This window comes from Anopheles coustani, chromosome 2 (assembly GCF_943734705.1).
Source record: "Anopheles coustani chromosome 2, idAnoCousDA_361_x.2, whole genome shotgun sequence".
Taxonomy (NCBI): domain Eukaryota; kingdom Metazoa; phylum Arthropoda; class Insecta; order Diptera; family Culicidae; genus Anopheles; species Anopheles coustani.
The window spans coordinates 29,379,549-29,396,539 of NC_071289.1; the positions used below are offsets into that span (position 1 = coordinate 29,379,549).

Genomic DNA, 16,991 nt, shown 5'->3' on the forward strand with positions numbered 1-16,991 from the left:
AATTTTTTTTTACAATTTAATACTGACAATATAAATTTACAAAAAACCAACACCGGTTTTGAACCCTGTTCGGTATTTCTTCTGTGATGAATGCAACGGACGAAGATTGATATTTTATTCAAACTACACCTTTATCACTATCCAGCCAGACGCATTTTTTTATCACTATTTGTTTCAGTCTTGCGAGCCTTCGCGATGCCTTTGGAATATTTGTGGCGTCCTTTTTGTCCCTCCCAAATGCTAACATTGGGAGGCCGGTCGGCCTGGACCGACCACAAGGACATGCGAACGTAATAGAAAACGGCATCTCACACTCGCTTCCCAACCCGAATTAGTTCGTGCAACGAATCAAACGAGGCTCAACCTGCCAGTCGTTATCCTGCCGCGAGTCGGACGCGATTTGAACGAAACCAATCACTTCCCACGTTGCCCGATTTTCCGATGCACGTCGTATCACATTTTACTTACTATTTTATAGCAACCCTTTGGCTGAACGTGGGCCACAAATTTTACCATGCCAATGCAATACGTTCCCATACCAACGAAGGCGGAGGGTTATGCAGTTTTTGGTGGACATTTATTGCATACCTGCGGTATATGTGTATACAGTTGTGTGTTATCTGTGTGTTTGATCGTGGATCCGCGGAATGCATACATGCATCCATAACCCGAAAATCCATTAATATGATTTATTCAATCGGCAGCCTGCGTTGCTTGTTTCACTGCGGGACGGGCTGGTTGGCGAATTCTACGACGGTTCGCGACTAACACCTGATTTGCGTGCGAAATGTACCTCAAATCATGTCCGAAATGTTTTATTTAGTTGTTTTTTTTTATATCCCTACATGACTGGCGGATGAATGCAGTTCACGTGTCATTTCAAATTGTATTTGATGTTCTAAATTTTGTATTGAAAAGATAAAGATAGATAGATTTAGTTTTTCTTACAGGATAAAATAGACTGTCTTTAAAAACCAGACAAGGAACAAATGTAGGAAAAATAGTACATAATGTTTTCCCGCTTTCAAATATTTAGCCAGGAGGTCAAGTAAAATAGAGTTATTTTAGAGGTCGAATATTGTGTGGGGCATTATTTTTATGTGGTCAAATTGGTACAATTCTTTTGCCAAAAAGTTGCTTTTTATGAAGTTAACCAAAAAAGGAATGTGTGACGACTACTTGGTTTGTTGTATAAATGGTGGGCTTTTGGTGCTCATGTGGTTTTTGTCAAATGTATTCGATATGGCCGAATACAAGTATAATATTAGGAAAATAACAAAACAATTTCTCAAATGTGTTGAAAAATGTGTAAAAAGCTTTCTGAAGAAATTTCAAAACTATAAATTTGAAAATTCTAAATGGAGAAAGTGTTCGACGATAAATTCATTAATGTTTTTGTAGTATAAAAAACCTACAAAAAAAACGGTTTTGCCAGAAACCTGAAATAGGTTGGCTATTACTAACCTATGAAATAAGTAGTCTATGCTAAATGTACTTGTATTTGTGAAAATTACCCCCTTCATAAAGATGGCGACCACCATAAGCAAAAAAACTATTGTTTGATTCTCATGCATTTCTTATGAGCCCATCAAATTGGCAGACAAGCCCAAAATTGAGCAACACTGCTTGTCGTATCGCAAACCACCGGCTAAAACTCGCACCATGTCGCTCCACTTGGGTAAAGTGTCACTTCCGACGGGCGCGTTGATTTTTGGCACAATTTCCGTCTTACCATCGAGCGGGTGGTCGGAAATTCAATCGCCATAAAACCACAAACAGCTACCGGCCAATTCCGAGTGAAACAGACGGAATAGAGATGTCTCTATTTTTTCACCATTATTTGAAAACCAAACAACACAACGAATGCGTACCCATTGGAGGGATGATAATTAAAAACGTAAAATCTGTCCGGCCACCGGACGCCGGCTTATTATTCCGGAACGACGCGCATTGTTTAGTTACCGAACGGTGTTGGCGGTGTGACCATTTTCGCGGCTTTCTGTCGCGAGCTTAAATATTTTACCAGCAAATCCTTTTGCCGGACCTCTCGCTCGTACGTTATGTCGATCACATCTCTCACACCCGCGGACAACAACGATAGGACTTTATTGGCAGGATACTTTTGGCGTTAAGTCGCTAAAATATATTCCGCATACTCGGAACTCGCGGTCACGCATGAAAGTACACACACACACACACATACACCGACACCAGAGGGCCAGTGAGAGTTTTCCCGACACAGCAGCATCACCGGCGGTCACCGCACATTTACCCTTCATGTGAAAGTGCCCGTCGACCCTGTAGGTTGCTTCCGCGCCAGAAGTACTTATGCGCATTTAGTCCTCATTTGAATACGAGGAACGTTGGATGGGGGGGTTTTCCGGTCGGATTAAAACAGAAGATTATCTGTGGCTTATGGGCCCAAAATTTACTCGCACTGTTCGTCCGGTCGGTCGACCAGTTTATACAGCGGTCCGCGTGTGCGGGCAGGATGTTGTTTTTCCAGCGATTTATCGCTTGTTTGCCGTGGAGTTTATGAGCATGATGAAGGAAGCCAGCATGTCGAAGGGTGGAGTTGACGAGTGGCATCACTTTGGACATCACTCATTACCGGTCAATTAAATGTCATTCGCCAGGTGCACTTCCCTTTTCCCCTCACTGATTTTCCACCGTTCGTACAAGGGAAAATTTGGTCCGTACTTGTCCACGTGGCGGGCTTTTTATTTTCAAACCACATTAAATTCATATTATCGCAGCAAACATAACGCCAACGGTTTCCAGCGCAACCGGCAGCTCCTGACGATGACGAACGATAAGATGATTACGATGGCTTTGCTCGATGGCGGACGCCGGTTTCGATTGATATTCAATATGGGGCAGATATTTTAGAAAACAAAACCGACCAAATGCTCCCGAGGGCAAACGGTGTCCACGCGCGGAGCAAACATCAATCGGCGAAACTTAATGCGATAACGTACCGGGCGCTTTTGTCCGTCAGACGTTTGGAAATGAAGGGCAAATAAAATGTCCTATTGCTACCGGACATCCGGCACACTCCGGAGTGTCTTTTCAATGCCTTTTCAGTCGTATCGTATTTGCTTTCAACCTCATCAAACCGTACAGCGCTGCGGATGGAATCAGAAGGTATCAATTTGGATTTATTATTGCACCAATCAAACCATCGAGCACCGCTGGGAAAATGGAAAAAAACATTAGAAATTTATTTCGTTCGCAAAAAGAAAATAATCATGGGGCATTAAAAAAGAACTTTGTGCGCTGTGTTTGTTAAAAATAACTCGATATTCTTTATGTGTAACGACATCCTCAAATACCCTACCTGTCACGTTAAGAATGATCAAAAGAAAATGTTGTTGTGTGATCTTTTGTATTTGGCTAAGAATTTTCAGAGCCGTATTCCACGTAGCGTTAAAAAGTAGTAAGAGTGAATGATCTTTTTTGATGTTGTTTTTAACGTTTTGTTTTAAATTCAATGAAGTTAAACAAAAAACGATTCAAAACAACACAAAATAACTATTGCATAATTTTCAAGTACACTTGCATGCTTTCTTGAATAAACACATTTTCTTCCCACACATTCAACCTCCAAAAGCCAACAATCCACACGAGCATATGCAAATATCACACTCGACCACATGGCATCGTTTTGTTAAATTTGAAATGGAGAAATGTTTTTCGCTCAAAATTCCAAAAAAAGGGCAACCCCAAATATTTGCAGTTGGTTTAAATTATTCCGAAAAAATAAACATCCCTGGAATGTGTTTTAACGGTCGAAACCTCCATTCTCTTTGGACTGTTGCAAAATTCGAAGTTATTCGAAGGTGGCACACGCTACGGAAAGACATCCCTCTAGAAATGGGATCGTTTTTTTTTCATTGAAAAAATAAACACCCTCCCGCAGTATGGCGCCGCGGACCAGTAAATAACATAATGGGAATTATTTAGTGAACATTTTTCGCGCACCCGTTGGAAAGATGGAAAAACAATCGCACCACCAGACCAGCGCCGAAGAAGCTCGAGGGAAAAATAATCGGACGCTTTTCTCATACACATTTTGTGCGCGGGCTCTTGTACCCGGTTAAAATAACGTAGCGCAAAAATCCGCTTGGCTTTTTCGCGCGTTATTTATGTGATCGGTTTCACAGAAGCCACCACAAGCTACACATTTTCACATTAACCACATTTGAACCGAAGCAAACCAAACGCCGGTGATTGTTTTCATACGCAGGGGGATCAGGGTATTTTTTAAATTCCTTTTCTGAGCTACGGTAAGGTGAAAATTTCGTTTGCTGTTTGTTAAAAAAATCGCAAAAAATGGGAAAAAATCGGTTTGAGGAGTTGTGTTGTTTGATAAAAAAAAGTTTTTTTATTGACAGAAATCATTTTTTGTAAATAATGTTTTAAAATTTATAAAATATTTTAAAACCTTACGGGAAAGGTTTTATTGTCCTACGGGAAACAATCTTTCAAAATTTTCATTTTTATTTTATATTATTTGCTATTTCTTAGTTACTGGAAACCCAGGGCCACTCAACATACATTATAAAAAAAAGCGGAAGTGAACTATGCACAAAATCCAGGATTCAGTAGGACAACGTGTGTTTTACGATAGAACGGGAAGCGAATGGCCAGCGACACTATTTGCTCACATCCCACATGAAAGCCCCTAGTTAGTTGAGGTAGAGTGAAGAGACGGGTGAATGGCACTGACCACCATTTGCCACCCTCCCACCTGCGGATAATTTGACGCACTGCAGACGGCGCTAATTTTGCACCGAATCCTTTGATGAATGGCATCTCAGGGGTGTCGGCTTCAATTTTTCGCAAAGGACATTTTCAGGTCAACCTCCTGATCAAAGTTTCCCCGGGAAAGCTTTTTCAATCTCCCTAACGGTTGTCGAGCGATAAAAAAGCTATTGCTGACACTTGTCAAATAACGTCTTAAATTTAGGAATGAGAATATTACTTTACACGGAAAAGTAAACTTGAACAAAGTTGGTAAAAAAAATCACAAAGCGATCCTTTGAAAAGCGACCCCTGTTGCAACGTCAATTGATTTCCATATTTACCCAACATGCAAAAGAAAAAGAGAGAAAAATAAAAATACCCTTGAAGAGTTGAAGCAAACATTAGGTGGAAAATTAAAACCCAAATTTCACATGAAAGAAAATCCGTCCCAAATCGTCGGTTTGCGTTCACCAACACAAGACGATAGCAAACGAAGTCAAGTGGAAATGTTCTGCATTTGCATCCGAGCACTTGTGATTATTCCACCGGTGGAAGTTGTTTGAGCGAAAGTGAAGCGTGTGTTGATGTGTGGAAATTCAGGTTTCGGAGCAATAGTTCACGGGTTTTTCCGTCGAAAGACTGTATGACGGTGTACGTTTCTGGATGCACGGGTTATACTAAGTGGATTTTCCCAGACGCAGGTGCTTAGTGCGAAAGCTTAAGGGGAGGAGCATTGAAAAATAGAAAGCCGAAACGGATCATGCGATAGTTTCCTCCAGCCACTACCACTTGCAAAGTCAACTCACTACCAAGCTGCACGTTTATTTAACGTTTTACGGGAATCCTCTAACGAGAGGTGGAGAAACAAATTTAGAAAAAAAAAATCACTTCAGAGCATCCACTCCGACGCTTCATCATTCGACAGAGGTTTTCGAGGGTAAGAAAATCAAGCACGGGGAAACCTTTCGATGGCGAAAACCAACTCACCGCAGGATACATTACCTCGGTACGCCAGCTAGGGATCTAGTTTCGCAGCATCAGGTGAAAATTTGATAGAGTGATTTTTCCGAAAACTAAATCAACATTAATGATGTGTTTTTTCGTGCGTGGGCCGAACGGAAGTGGTAGCTTTACGGAGGAAACAGGAGGCGGTTTGCCATCCCACATGGCAAGAATAAAGGATGATGCTTACTGCTTCCAAGCACGTGTCGGTAGGAGGGAGGGAAACAGATCGCGCTTTTCCGCTTAGTTTTTCCAAAGGATCCAAAACTTAGCCACAAAAACCCGGACATGTATGCTATGCCTACACTATGCCAAGCCGATGGGGTTGTTTGGTGGGTGGTTTTGTGAAAAGGATTATTTCCGTACGAGACAGATAGTCTTAATGAGGATCAAATGCTGCTCCTGAATAAACAACGCGAGACTGCGGAGGAAGAGCAACGTGTTGACGGTGTGTGCCGACCGGAAGGACAACTTGGCTGGTGAAATTCCGGAAGAAAGGCAAGGTGGTTTTGATGTTCGTGATTTGGATTTTTCTAGTTTTAAATTATTTATCTTCGCACACGCAACATCGCAAAGAGGAAAAACCACCACCGTTAAAAGCAGAACGGTACGTTCGATTGCAGTGTTACTAATGTGGATTGATAATATTCTGGAATAGGTTCCATTTCGCATTAATTCATGAATGTGTTTAATTAAACTTATCAGAACTTAAACATAAACTTAACTTAAACTACAGGATGGGCTCTGTTTTAAATGGTAAAATAATTAAATAAATCCAGAGAGTTTGTTTTTCATCTGGAAAACATTTTGCATTCTTCAGAACGTATCAATCCAAACGCACGACATAAGTATATCCTTTATCTGGCGTAAGCTTGGAGATTGAAGCCTTACGACTTCACGTGAATACAAGCCGTAATTAGGAACCACGCCATTCATGTTTAACGTGGCTCGGAAATTCCTCACGTATGCCAGTAAGCCACCATCGTTTTTCGTTTTCGGGCACTTTTTATCAGCGCACCATAGTCCGATTACAAGCGTTTCCGCCAGACCTGGAGCGGCATAATTTGTTCAAAAGCATATGCGCCCAGCCAGAAACTATAGGAGCGTCGCTCTGAATAGAACGGCTTTGCGCGAATCTTCGAAGATACAAAGTCCCACTTGTCAGCCGCATTCAAAGCTACATTCGTGTGCAAATTGTGCAGAGAATAAAATCTTTTCGATAGTTCGTCATGCCGTGATTGTGGCTTTTCATCGTTTTAATGCTGCTCCTGCTTTAGCTTTTAGCAAAAGTACGCCCTTCACGTGAAGGGTAGCTTTCGAAATCATTTACAATAAATAAAAGACTCTGTAAAGCACGGAATTTAGTACGGAATGAGTTCTAAGGGCTGTTACCCAGGGTTTTTCCGACCGAAATGGAAAGTTAAGATGATTGTCAGTTAGTTCTATCAATACCAAACTCGCTCGTTGTATTATAAACATGGAATTAATTCAGATTTGATGAAAAGGTAAAGCCAATTAAAAGACGATTGGAGAAAGCGGAAGTGTAAGATGATTTGCTTTGTTTTAACGAAGCTGAAATTAAAAGCACGATTTACTTTAACTGTTCAATTTATTCAAATTGGAAGCACTTACTGAGTGAAATGTAATGTAAGATTTGCGAAAAAACAACCATTTGGCCAACGACCAACAGATGGAAAATAAAAGTCTGATAGGTAAATATACCACCATTAATTGTTTATGCATTTGTTAGAATGAGTCGCTTAAAGAATAGTACGTTTTTTATGCTATCAAAAATCTCAACCTAACGCTACCTTCAAGGGACGGATTCGTACTCATTTCATCCTCATTACGCACATGAAACGGACGCGGAATGGTTAATGGCGAGTGTAAATAATTTCGTGTTTAAAATTTATTTTATTCCCACACCGTCGCTCTCGGAAGGGTCCGTTTACTTAAACCCCCCAAAACTGGCCGTACGAGAGGAAGTGGAATCCTTTGAACCTTTTTGGTAAAGCGGTAGCAAAATACTAACTGAGGGTAAGTTAATATTTGGGATAACCAATGGCATGGCAAAAAAAATAACCATACTGCCCGATCTCCGGAAGACACGGACAAACTTACAAGCTTCCGCCTTTTCGGTCAAACAGAGAAGGTCAAAGATAAATCGGCGAAAACTCCCTTCGGACCGTGCTCGACGCACATGTGTAGCGTTTAATTAAATATTTAACCCTTTTTCCCGCGCCCGCCCTCGGTGTGTGTGTGTTATTTCATTTATTCATTTTTTTGTCTACCTAACCCCTTGCCAAAACGTTTGCCATTCGGAAGCGTCTTTTATTTTATGTCCAAAAAATAAAACATCACTCACATCCACGGCCCGGGTCCCGGTGTGGTAGCATTCTTTTGTGCACCCGGAAGCACAGAAGCCCAAACCTCTAGAGCACACATGAGGGTGCAATTTTCCGGTTGGAAAATCTTTCGCGCGAATCCACTTATCCACCGCTGACCACGGCACGGACCGGGAGCAGGTGAAATGAATGAGATTTCGAGCACATATTTGCATATCATTATGTTGAAATAAATTGTACTCATTTTATTTCTCCTTTATTTTAAAATTTTCGAAAAGATATGCCCCACCTTTGCTTTGGCGGAGCTCGGGAGGGGTTTCGTAGCGAAAGGTTTCGTTCGTCGGTACGCTAGCCGGGATGTGTAAATTTTGGACGACGGAAGTTGATTTTACCTTTTTTTTAAGGAACTAAAACATTCCTCGGAAGGTCAAAGCATGCCGGGGAACATACACTTTCCAACATAAATATTTCGTTTGTACCCATTCTTTTCATTAACAAGTATTATTTATGCTCAGTACGGTTATTGCAACGAGCGGCGATGAACAGAACGAGTTAAAAAATACATTGTTTTCTATTATTAGAAACGTTTGCTTTAACTTCGTATACTGTTTAAATTTTAATTGGAGAGTAATTTAGCTAAGGTATTCAAACCATTTTGTAATCATATAAATAGCATGATGTCCAAAAGCTACACAACGCTACTACCGTAAAATTAACGCCACACCATTTCTCCCTAGCAAAGCACATTTCCGTAACGTAGCATAATAGATGAATTATCGTTTCTCGTAGAAAAAGCAATCGAGCGAACTTGCTTCGTTCAGGATGTAAGCGCCAACACCTACAGCACCGGAAGCCATGCGACACGATAGCGTACAAGGGTCTCTTTTTGTGTGCGAGCTCGTACGCTTTTCGGTACTTTATTGTGTGCTTCCAAAACTCCCGGGAGGTAGCAACGGAAGTAGAAAAGTTTTATTTTATTATGCTTAAACTATTTTCCGACCGGTTCCAAGATAGTTTTTCATCAACCATATCGTTTCCAACCTGCCACCAGAAAAGTGCGTTGAGTGTGGGCTGGAAAAGGTACTAAAATCTGCTTAAAAACCCTTTAGGAGAAATTTTTCGTCAAAAAAAGTTATCCGTTTACCGCTTATTATGTAGTTTTAGAGTTTTTAGATATTTTCGAAACACAATACCGTCAGAGTGCAATAGATTGGCTTCACCCGGAAGATAGTCGATCGTACGACTTCTTCGAGGGTTGGTGGAGCTTCGTGTTGGCTTATGCTGTGAGTAATTTTCTCATAATTACTGTTTTATTTTCCACTATTTCCAATTGAATACGAGATAACTAAAGGTATACTAACATCAACACATGCGTTCAAAAAAATATCGCATTTATGCTAAGGATTTTTCCACCCATAGCCACTCAGCGGTGCTTTTGAAATGATTTCATGTACATTTTTTTTATCGTAAATCGATTTCATCTTTATTGATATCTGATACACAAACAGTTTAAACCTATTCAATAATATTCCTACGCTCTTTAAATGGCTAAATTCCGGTAAGAACAGTGCCAACCCCTTCGTTAACACTTGATCGTCTTTCGCAACGCGTAACATCAAACTTTAACCAATCCGCAACGGAAAACCTAACTAGTCTTGATTCGAACAACAAAAACCGATCGTACGATACTCCGTTGCGTTTTGCACCATAGTCTATCACAGATTGTGTAACGTTGTATGGGGTAGGAAGCTGGGGATCTGATCGATGTATAGATTAAGTATACAAATTTGTCACATTAAAAATCCAAAACTCGTGCCTGTAGGTAGATTGGTACCGAAAACAATATCTAAATCGTGTATAATAAAGTGTCTTACACTGCTAGTGATACAAAAAACGCACTCAAACCACTCCGCTTCCTGGCATAGGTAAACAACTGATCTTATTTGTACACAGTCTTGGTAAAAAAAAGGAAACACACCTTAAAATGGACACACTCCATTGGCACCATTGCTGCCATCCATTCTTGGTTTGTTTTGCTCTACATTCTGCCCGTCTCACCTTCGGTGCAACAGTCATCGAAGATTGGTCAGATTCATTCTTGCGGAGGACACATCCGGGAAGTAGTATCATTTCAGTACGGTTTCCGGATGGAATCCCCCAGGAAGGAGTGCACTCCGTTGGAGGCTATCGATTGTGTTGATTGCACGAACTCTGGCAAGTTCTGGCCCGAAGAAGAGTACTTGGTTTATCATCGAGATTTCGTCGCCTGGAAAAGATACCATCGAAATAGTTATATGGAACATTTCATTTACATTTGGTTTGTGAATGCTTCTACTTACTTGTAAGTTTTGATCCGTTGTCGTACCGTAAGGCAAGCTGTCACCAGTGACTGCAGGCATGCTGGTCTGTGGTTTCATTTCTTCGGCAAAAACCACTACGCCTGTGGTCTTGCTGGCGGTACCGTAGTGACCAAACGATTCTTGTGGTAGAAACCGATGGATGACAGGCGAAATCAACTCAGGATCGATGTACCGGAGATCACGCGGGCCCGTTATGAACGAAACGATCGTACCAACGATCAGCACCGTCAGCACACCGATCGGGGTGATCCAGTGGTACGACAGCCGGTAGAGAGGAAACACACCGGACTCATCCGGGTAGGCAGGACGCACCATAGTGACGTTCGTAAGCAGATCTTCGATGCAACCGTCGACCGAGACGGGCAACTTGTGTGGCACAAGCTCACCGGACGCTCCGGCAAACTGACTTCCTAGCGAAACCCATCCGGACAGAAGCGCTCCCGAAACGCCTCCAAACAGGGCTCCCTTTGTGTTACTCCAAGGGATCAACATTCCCAGTGTGAAGATTCCGCATGTCGTACCGGCAGCAATGGCGGACAGCGAAGAGGCTACGCTCAGAATACCGCCCAACCTCTCGATGATAAACAGACAGCCCATCGCGGCCAACCCCAGTACAATAACACTTCCACGGACAAAAATATTCGCCACGAACGGGGTTGGATTCACCCGAAACAGACCTTTCAGGATATCCTCAAGCAGAACAGCTGAGGTGGAGTTCAACACGACTGACAGTGAGCTCAGCGCGGCCCCGAACACACCGGCAATGAACAGTCCCGGTATTCCCTTCAGCTTCCCGACCGCCTCCATCACGTAGTGCGGAAACAGTTGATCGTCCGTCGTAACCAGCCCGATCGTGGCCGGATCACACTCGTAGTATTTACCGTACAGCAGCAGCCCGGCGTAGCAGCAAACCGAAACAAACACACCCATTCCAACGGTGAACATCGCGATAGAGCTGTATGGGTGAGAAAAACAGAAGTTAGCAATACGATAAGATACAACGTGGGAGGCAAACTTACAGCCTCGCTTTCTTCAGATTCGGTAGCGACATGTAGCGCTGCACCATCGTCTGGTTGACGGAATTGAACGAGGTCCAATAGAAAAACCCTCCAATCAGCACAGCCCAGAAGGTTTGTCGTTCATACATTGAGGGATTCATACTGGAATAAAAATACAGAAAAATGCTGTAGAGGTTTTGCTAGGGTGCCTTACAAGTGAGAATTGAAAAGGTAATCGATCAATCATTCCCTATGTCATAAACTTCAAATCACTACCAACAACTCCTATCGCTTCGCAGCCCTCCATAAAATAATCCCCCTGAGGCCTTGACTCATAAAAATTACCAAATGAGTTCTCGTTTGAATTGTAAATAGATCAATAGTAAATATCTAACATATTATTTGAACATGTGTGGCTTCCGTTTTTACTATGTCTATTCCCTCAGATAATCTCATACAAAGCAATAGGTCAAGAATATTGGTCAAAGTCTTGCGATAAACTAGTTGCGTCTTCCCTTATCATACAGCCAAAAGTACCTTGCCTTATATGAACCTTATAACACTTAATCTTTACAAGCTTCCACTTGATTAGGCACACTTCTACTGGAAGAAGTGCATTTCATAAGCCATTGTTTATGATCCTGAATTATAAAAACTACAGATAAGGTCCTTCGAACCAAAAGTTCAAAGTAATAAATGCGTTAATGAAATCCTTACTTGAAAAAGTCAATACGTCCACCCTCTACCGAACGATCCCAGATGACATCCGGTCCTCCGATCGCGATCGTACCGATGATCACGACGACAACGACCGAGATGAACATTACCACCACCTGCCACGCATCGGTAAACACGACCGCCTTAATGCCACCCTGCAAGTAGATTAATTAATGGAAATTGTAATAATCTGCATGATGGACCCCCAGATGTGTACGAGAACCCCCGAGATCAATACGCTTACCAGCAGGGTGTAGAATATGCAAACGACGCACACGATCGCACCGATCACGTAAAGGTTGAATCCAGTTACTGCAGGTATGGGAAAAATATGTTTTATTGTAGTTGGAGTTTCCGCCTTACAACTGCACAGTGACTAACCTTGGTTGAAGGCCAACGCTGGCACGTAGATGATCATCGGGAGGAAAAGTAACTGTTGCGATTGAGTAGAAAAATAAACTGGTTATTGATTTGCGTAAATGTATGCACGTTTCTGACTTTACGTTGAGGAAGCCACGAAACTTCGTAAGATTCTATATATCTGGCAAGCAAATGCCGTACCTCATCGATAACGAACATGACGGAGGCGATCGAGCGGACATGCGTATTGAACCGCAATTCCAGATACTCGTACGAAGAGTTCAACTTGAGCGAGCAAAACACCGGCAGATAGACGGTGCATACGGCGTAGCCCATCAGCAGGATCGGCACCACGATCAGCCAGTACTGTGTGCCAAAGTTATAGATCTCCGACGGTGTACCGAGGATGGTGACGCCGGAAATGTAGCCCGCGACGAGACTCATCGCCACCGGGAACGCCTTTAGCTTCCGCGAGCCAAGCAGATACTCGTCCATTGTCGACGACCCGAACGTGGTCGCCTTCTTTCCGGCGGGGGCCCCAGAAGATCGCCGAGGGCCCGGCGACTCATCATCGCTACTGCTGCTCTCCGGCGTACCGGTGTCGCCGGAACCGGTGGACCTTTTGAAGAAGCCAAAGTAAATGCCACAGGCCGCCGAAAGGAGTAGCATTAAGCCGAACATACAGTAGTCGACCACGCTGAACTGGTACAGCTCCCGCAGGCTTTCGGCCAGGGTACTTCTACCGGTGGCCATCTGGAAGGGTAAAAGCAGGAAATCGAGGGACAAGATAAGTAGCAGCAGCCAAAGACAGTGATGACTAATATGGTAGATAGAGATATGGCCCTCCACCCCCAACCACGGACCCCAAAAACACTATCACGAAGGCGGGCTTTAAATGGCGCCCGAAAACAACGACACGAGGCGTCTTATCGCGAAACGATCGCGAGTCAAGTGACAATTGAAAACGACTATTTGCCCGCTTTCCGCTTCGGTCCGACCGCGAATATAAACGAATTGTGGAGAATATACTGTTTACACCCCAGCTCCTTCGAATGTCGGACTTTGAACCCTGTCGCAGAGCGATAAAAGCTAGGGGGCCGTAAAGGTGTAATAAAAAAACACCCCATTGAGATAGATAAAGGCATCATCAAGGCGGTTACCGCGATGACTGGACGAATTGTGGAAGAAATCTTCCTGGAGAACCGGTATTTCAGAATGAGATATTCTATCAGCACCACCGCCATCACCACAAACCGACGGTCATATCTTCCACCGGGAAGGAGGCTTCATTACAATTGAAAGTAAGTCATACGGCGGCGTGTAAATACTGCGCTAATTACCCGTCGGTGAAAAGCAGACGGCAATTAGCAAAAGTAGCCGCAATTACTGGCATACAACAACGTGTCCATATCAAGGCTGTGAGAGCGGTGGTGGAGGCTTGAACACGGTTATTTACACGCGTTAAACCTGGTGATAATTTATGCACTGTAAGCCTTTCCAGAAGCATCTTGATTGATGACAGTGAAGAGGGATTTATTGAGGAATTGAAGTTTCCTGAATCGTGCCAATCATTTTCCAATTGTAGTGCCAGCAAAGCAAGCACCCATTAATTACAAGTGTAGTTATGAACCCAACCGAAATCTAATCTACTCCCAAACGGACCAAAACCGTAGCATTTAAAAGTGCTAATAAACACGGACCGAATGCCCCCGCGTCGGTGACCGATGGTCACTCTGAACTCGGTCACTAATGTGCGAGTGTTTGTAGCCCGGTCCGGGGGTTTGGCGTACACGCGCAACAAAACCTGCCATCGAGTCGAGCTGGACTTTGACCGCGCATCGTTTTGTTGTTTGCCCACCAACTCCAAACGAAGGCGCGATCGGCGATCATTGTGCGCGTATGTTGATATTGAACGTGCCCTGTAGTGACATTAGATTTCTATTTACTCTACAAAAAAGTCCACGATGCTATGAACCGACAATCGAACTCGCTACCAAATATGGTTTGATATTTTGTTGGCTACTAATAATGTGTAAATAATGGCTTTTAAGGTTGCAGTTACGAAACATGTTGTCAATTTTTTCTACGAGATATTTTTCTCAGTCTATGCACGACGAATATGAAAAAGGATTCGAGTATGAAACACGATCGTTTCCGATGTAAAATATATTACTAAAACCGATTGTCAGTGAACATCAAGTTTCAGCATTAAGTTTTATAGATCAATTCAGCCCTCTGTTTTGAATTTCTTTTGGGGGTAATGATGGTCTTCGTTCAACCGGTCGATTTGCCCGTTTACTAGGGTAACTTATGCAGCTCAGTCCGAGGGTCGTTCGCATTAATGAAGTGAAGGTTACTGAGGCATAACATCGCTGTTGCATTTTTGCTTCAAAACATTTTCCACCAACTTAAGCCCTTATAGTTGACTAGTGTTTGGACATTATTTCTTTTTTGTCTATAACAATTAACATGTAGAACAATTAAGATACTATTCTACGCTGTCATTGCTGTGTCTGTGCAACTGCACATTCGTCATTACGCAACTAACTCATGATGTATTTATAAGGTGCATTAGAACAATGCCGAAAAGCTAAATCGCCGTCGAGAGGATGCCTTCACCTAACAATATCACACTGTAAGGAATGCGAATGATCGCGATCGTACATTCGATCCGTTCGTTGCACAAGCGCATTCAAGAGAGGCTGTATGCATCTAACAGTAACCACTTTGTATAGGGCTAGCGGGATGGGAATGTCAACCCATCACAGCAACAGTGTTGATGTCACTAGGACGGTGCAATACGAAACGATACCAAGTCAATACGTCCGCCTGAGAAAAAAGTTCAGATGAGCGAAAAATGGTTTCATAAAAATGTCCGGGAGCACACAAACTACGTGCTACACAGGTCAATGTCCATCGATGACGCACAGGTGAAGTAACATTCCTGTAAACCCCCAACGCGCTCTCCCTGTTGGGGAAAAGGAGGCAAAAAGAGACGTTGTTGGATTAGAAGATAAAATGATAAATATCGAAAGATACAGTACAGCATTCAATAACGCACGCGGTTCGTCTGGACGATAACGACGATCAAAGAGGGCGAGACTCATCGTTTTCGGACTGGTAATTTACGATACCATATCCCTATCGAAGCAAGCCACGGAAGGTTATGACGTACGCCAGTATCAACTACAGGTGCACGAGCAATAAGGCGTAGAAGCCTTTTCACTGGATAACGCCGATGAGTTGGTGCATTTTATTTCCCTGGCTCGTGTAGGGAAATACGCACATTCTACAGGTGAGACTAATCAAATTAATGTCACGAGGTTGAAGAAGGAGTTCATAAAGCCATTGAAATAGTCTTTACAAATTCTTTGTCCACTTCACGAGTGCTGATCGATACAGAATATTTGTGTGGACTGCGTAGCCGGTTTTCAAGCGATCCTGTTTCGCCTCTCCTTAAAAGTAAAGTTGCTACACATTGCTCAAGGACACCGGCTAACCGTTCGTTTTCGAACTCCCGGTCAGATAAGACCAAACCTTCCCCTTTACGCTTGAGGATTACTTTAAACACAACAACACACTGGCTACACTACCTTGAGCGTTGGAACAAAAAAGATTAACCTTTCGCGGGGTTGTGTCGAGCCTCGTTTTCCTTTCGTTCGGAACCGTTTCTGTCACTGCTCGTGCCGGCACAAGCTACTGGTTCGGCGTTACAATCGCCACTAAACCGTTCGCGGTTCCGCGGATGACGGGGAGTGTGTCGCGCGCGCAAGATGCGTTTCGCGGCTTTACACAAACAGCTGCTTTTTCTCGTGCCCGCCGGGCGGTTGGTAATGGTGCCGGAACCTCGCGGTGTGGTCGCGGTACTGCCCGTGTATACGTGGTGCCACATGGAGGCACGGGTTGTTTGCACAACACGTTGTATGGAGCGCAATTACTTCTGCGGGCCATCGTAGCCCGCGCCTTCGTTCGCCATGCTCCAGTTTGTTCTCCGACAACCATTGGCTTGATTAAATGCGACGCCAGCGAAAGTGAATACCAACCAAAAATCAGCTGACGCCAACAATTGGTCGGAAACCTCCTGCTTTCCAGCGGCACTGTTGTACAGTGGGCCTGGCGCTTTTCACGACGTCATCACTTGTCAAACGCGTTGTTATGCAATGTAAAATAAGAAATTCATCTTGAAATTCACCAGCCTAAAATACTCAGCAAACCACCTACATTCCTACTTATTCTGTTTCACGACACGAATAGAATGGACCGGGGCCGAATCCCGTTTGATTTGCGAACGAAAGGAAAATGTAAACAACTCACTTCACATACCTTCTCGCCGAAGCTATTCGTCGCACGCCCGTACAGTTCACGTCACTTTCAAAACAGTCACGAAAAAAAGGACACAAGTATCTCGAGATGACCCCAACAGCAAGATCGACGCGATTCCGACCCCACAAAGTGCTGAACAC

General features: G+C 43.3%; 1 protein-coding gene across 2 annotated transcripts; it reads right to left on the reverse strand.

Annotated features, from left to right (window-relative positions):
• Positions 1–9,556: 9,556 nt before the first annotated feature.
• On the reverse strand, positions 9,557–16,938 carry LOC131262051 (sodium-coupled monocarboxylate transporter 1). Of its 2 annotated transcripts, none has more exons than XM_058263963.1 (8): positions 16,852–16,938; positions 12,730–13,281; positions 12,550–12,601; positions 12,413–12,480; positions 12,169–12,323; positions 11,473–11,613; positions 10,433–11,408; positions 9,557–10,359 (listed from the first exon to the last, which is right to left on the reverse strand). In XM_058263963.1, exons 2-8 carry the CDS (start codon positions 13,279–13,281, stop codon positions 10,342–10,344), a joined length of 1,962 nt encoding a protein of 653 aa, XP_058119946.1. In that variant the 5' UTR covers positions 16,852–16,938; the 3' UTR covers positions 9,557–10,341. The 2 variants fall into 2 exon arrangements, with proteins under 2 accessions (XP_058119946.1, XP_058119947.1); XM_058263964.1 differs by lacking the exon at positions 16,852–16,938 and adding an exon at positions 16,122–16,463.
• Between the last annotated feature and the right edge of the window lie 53 nt (positions 16,939–16,991).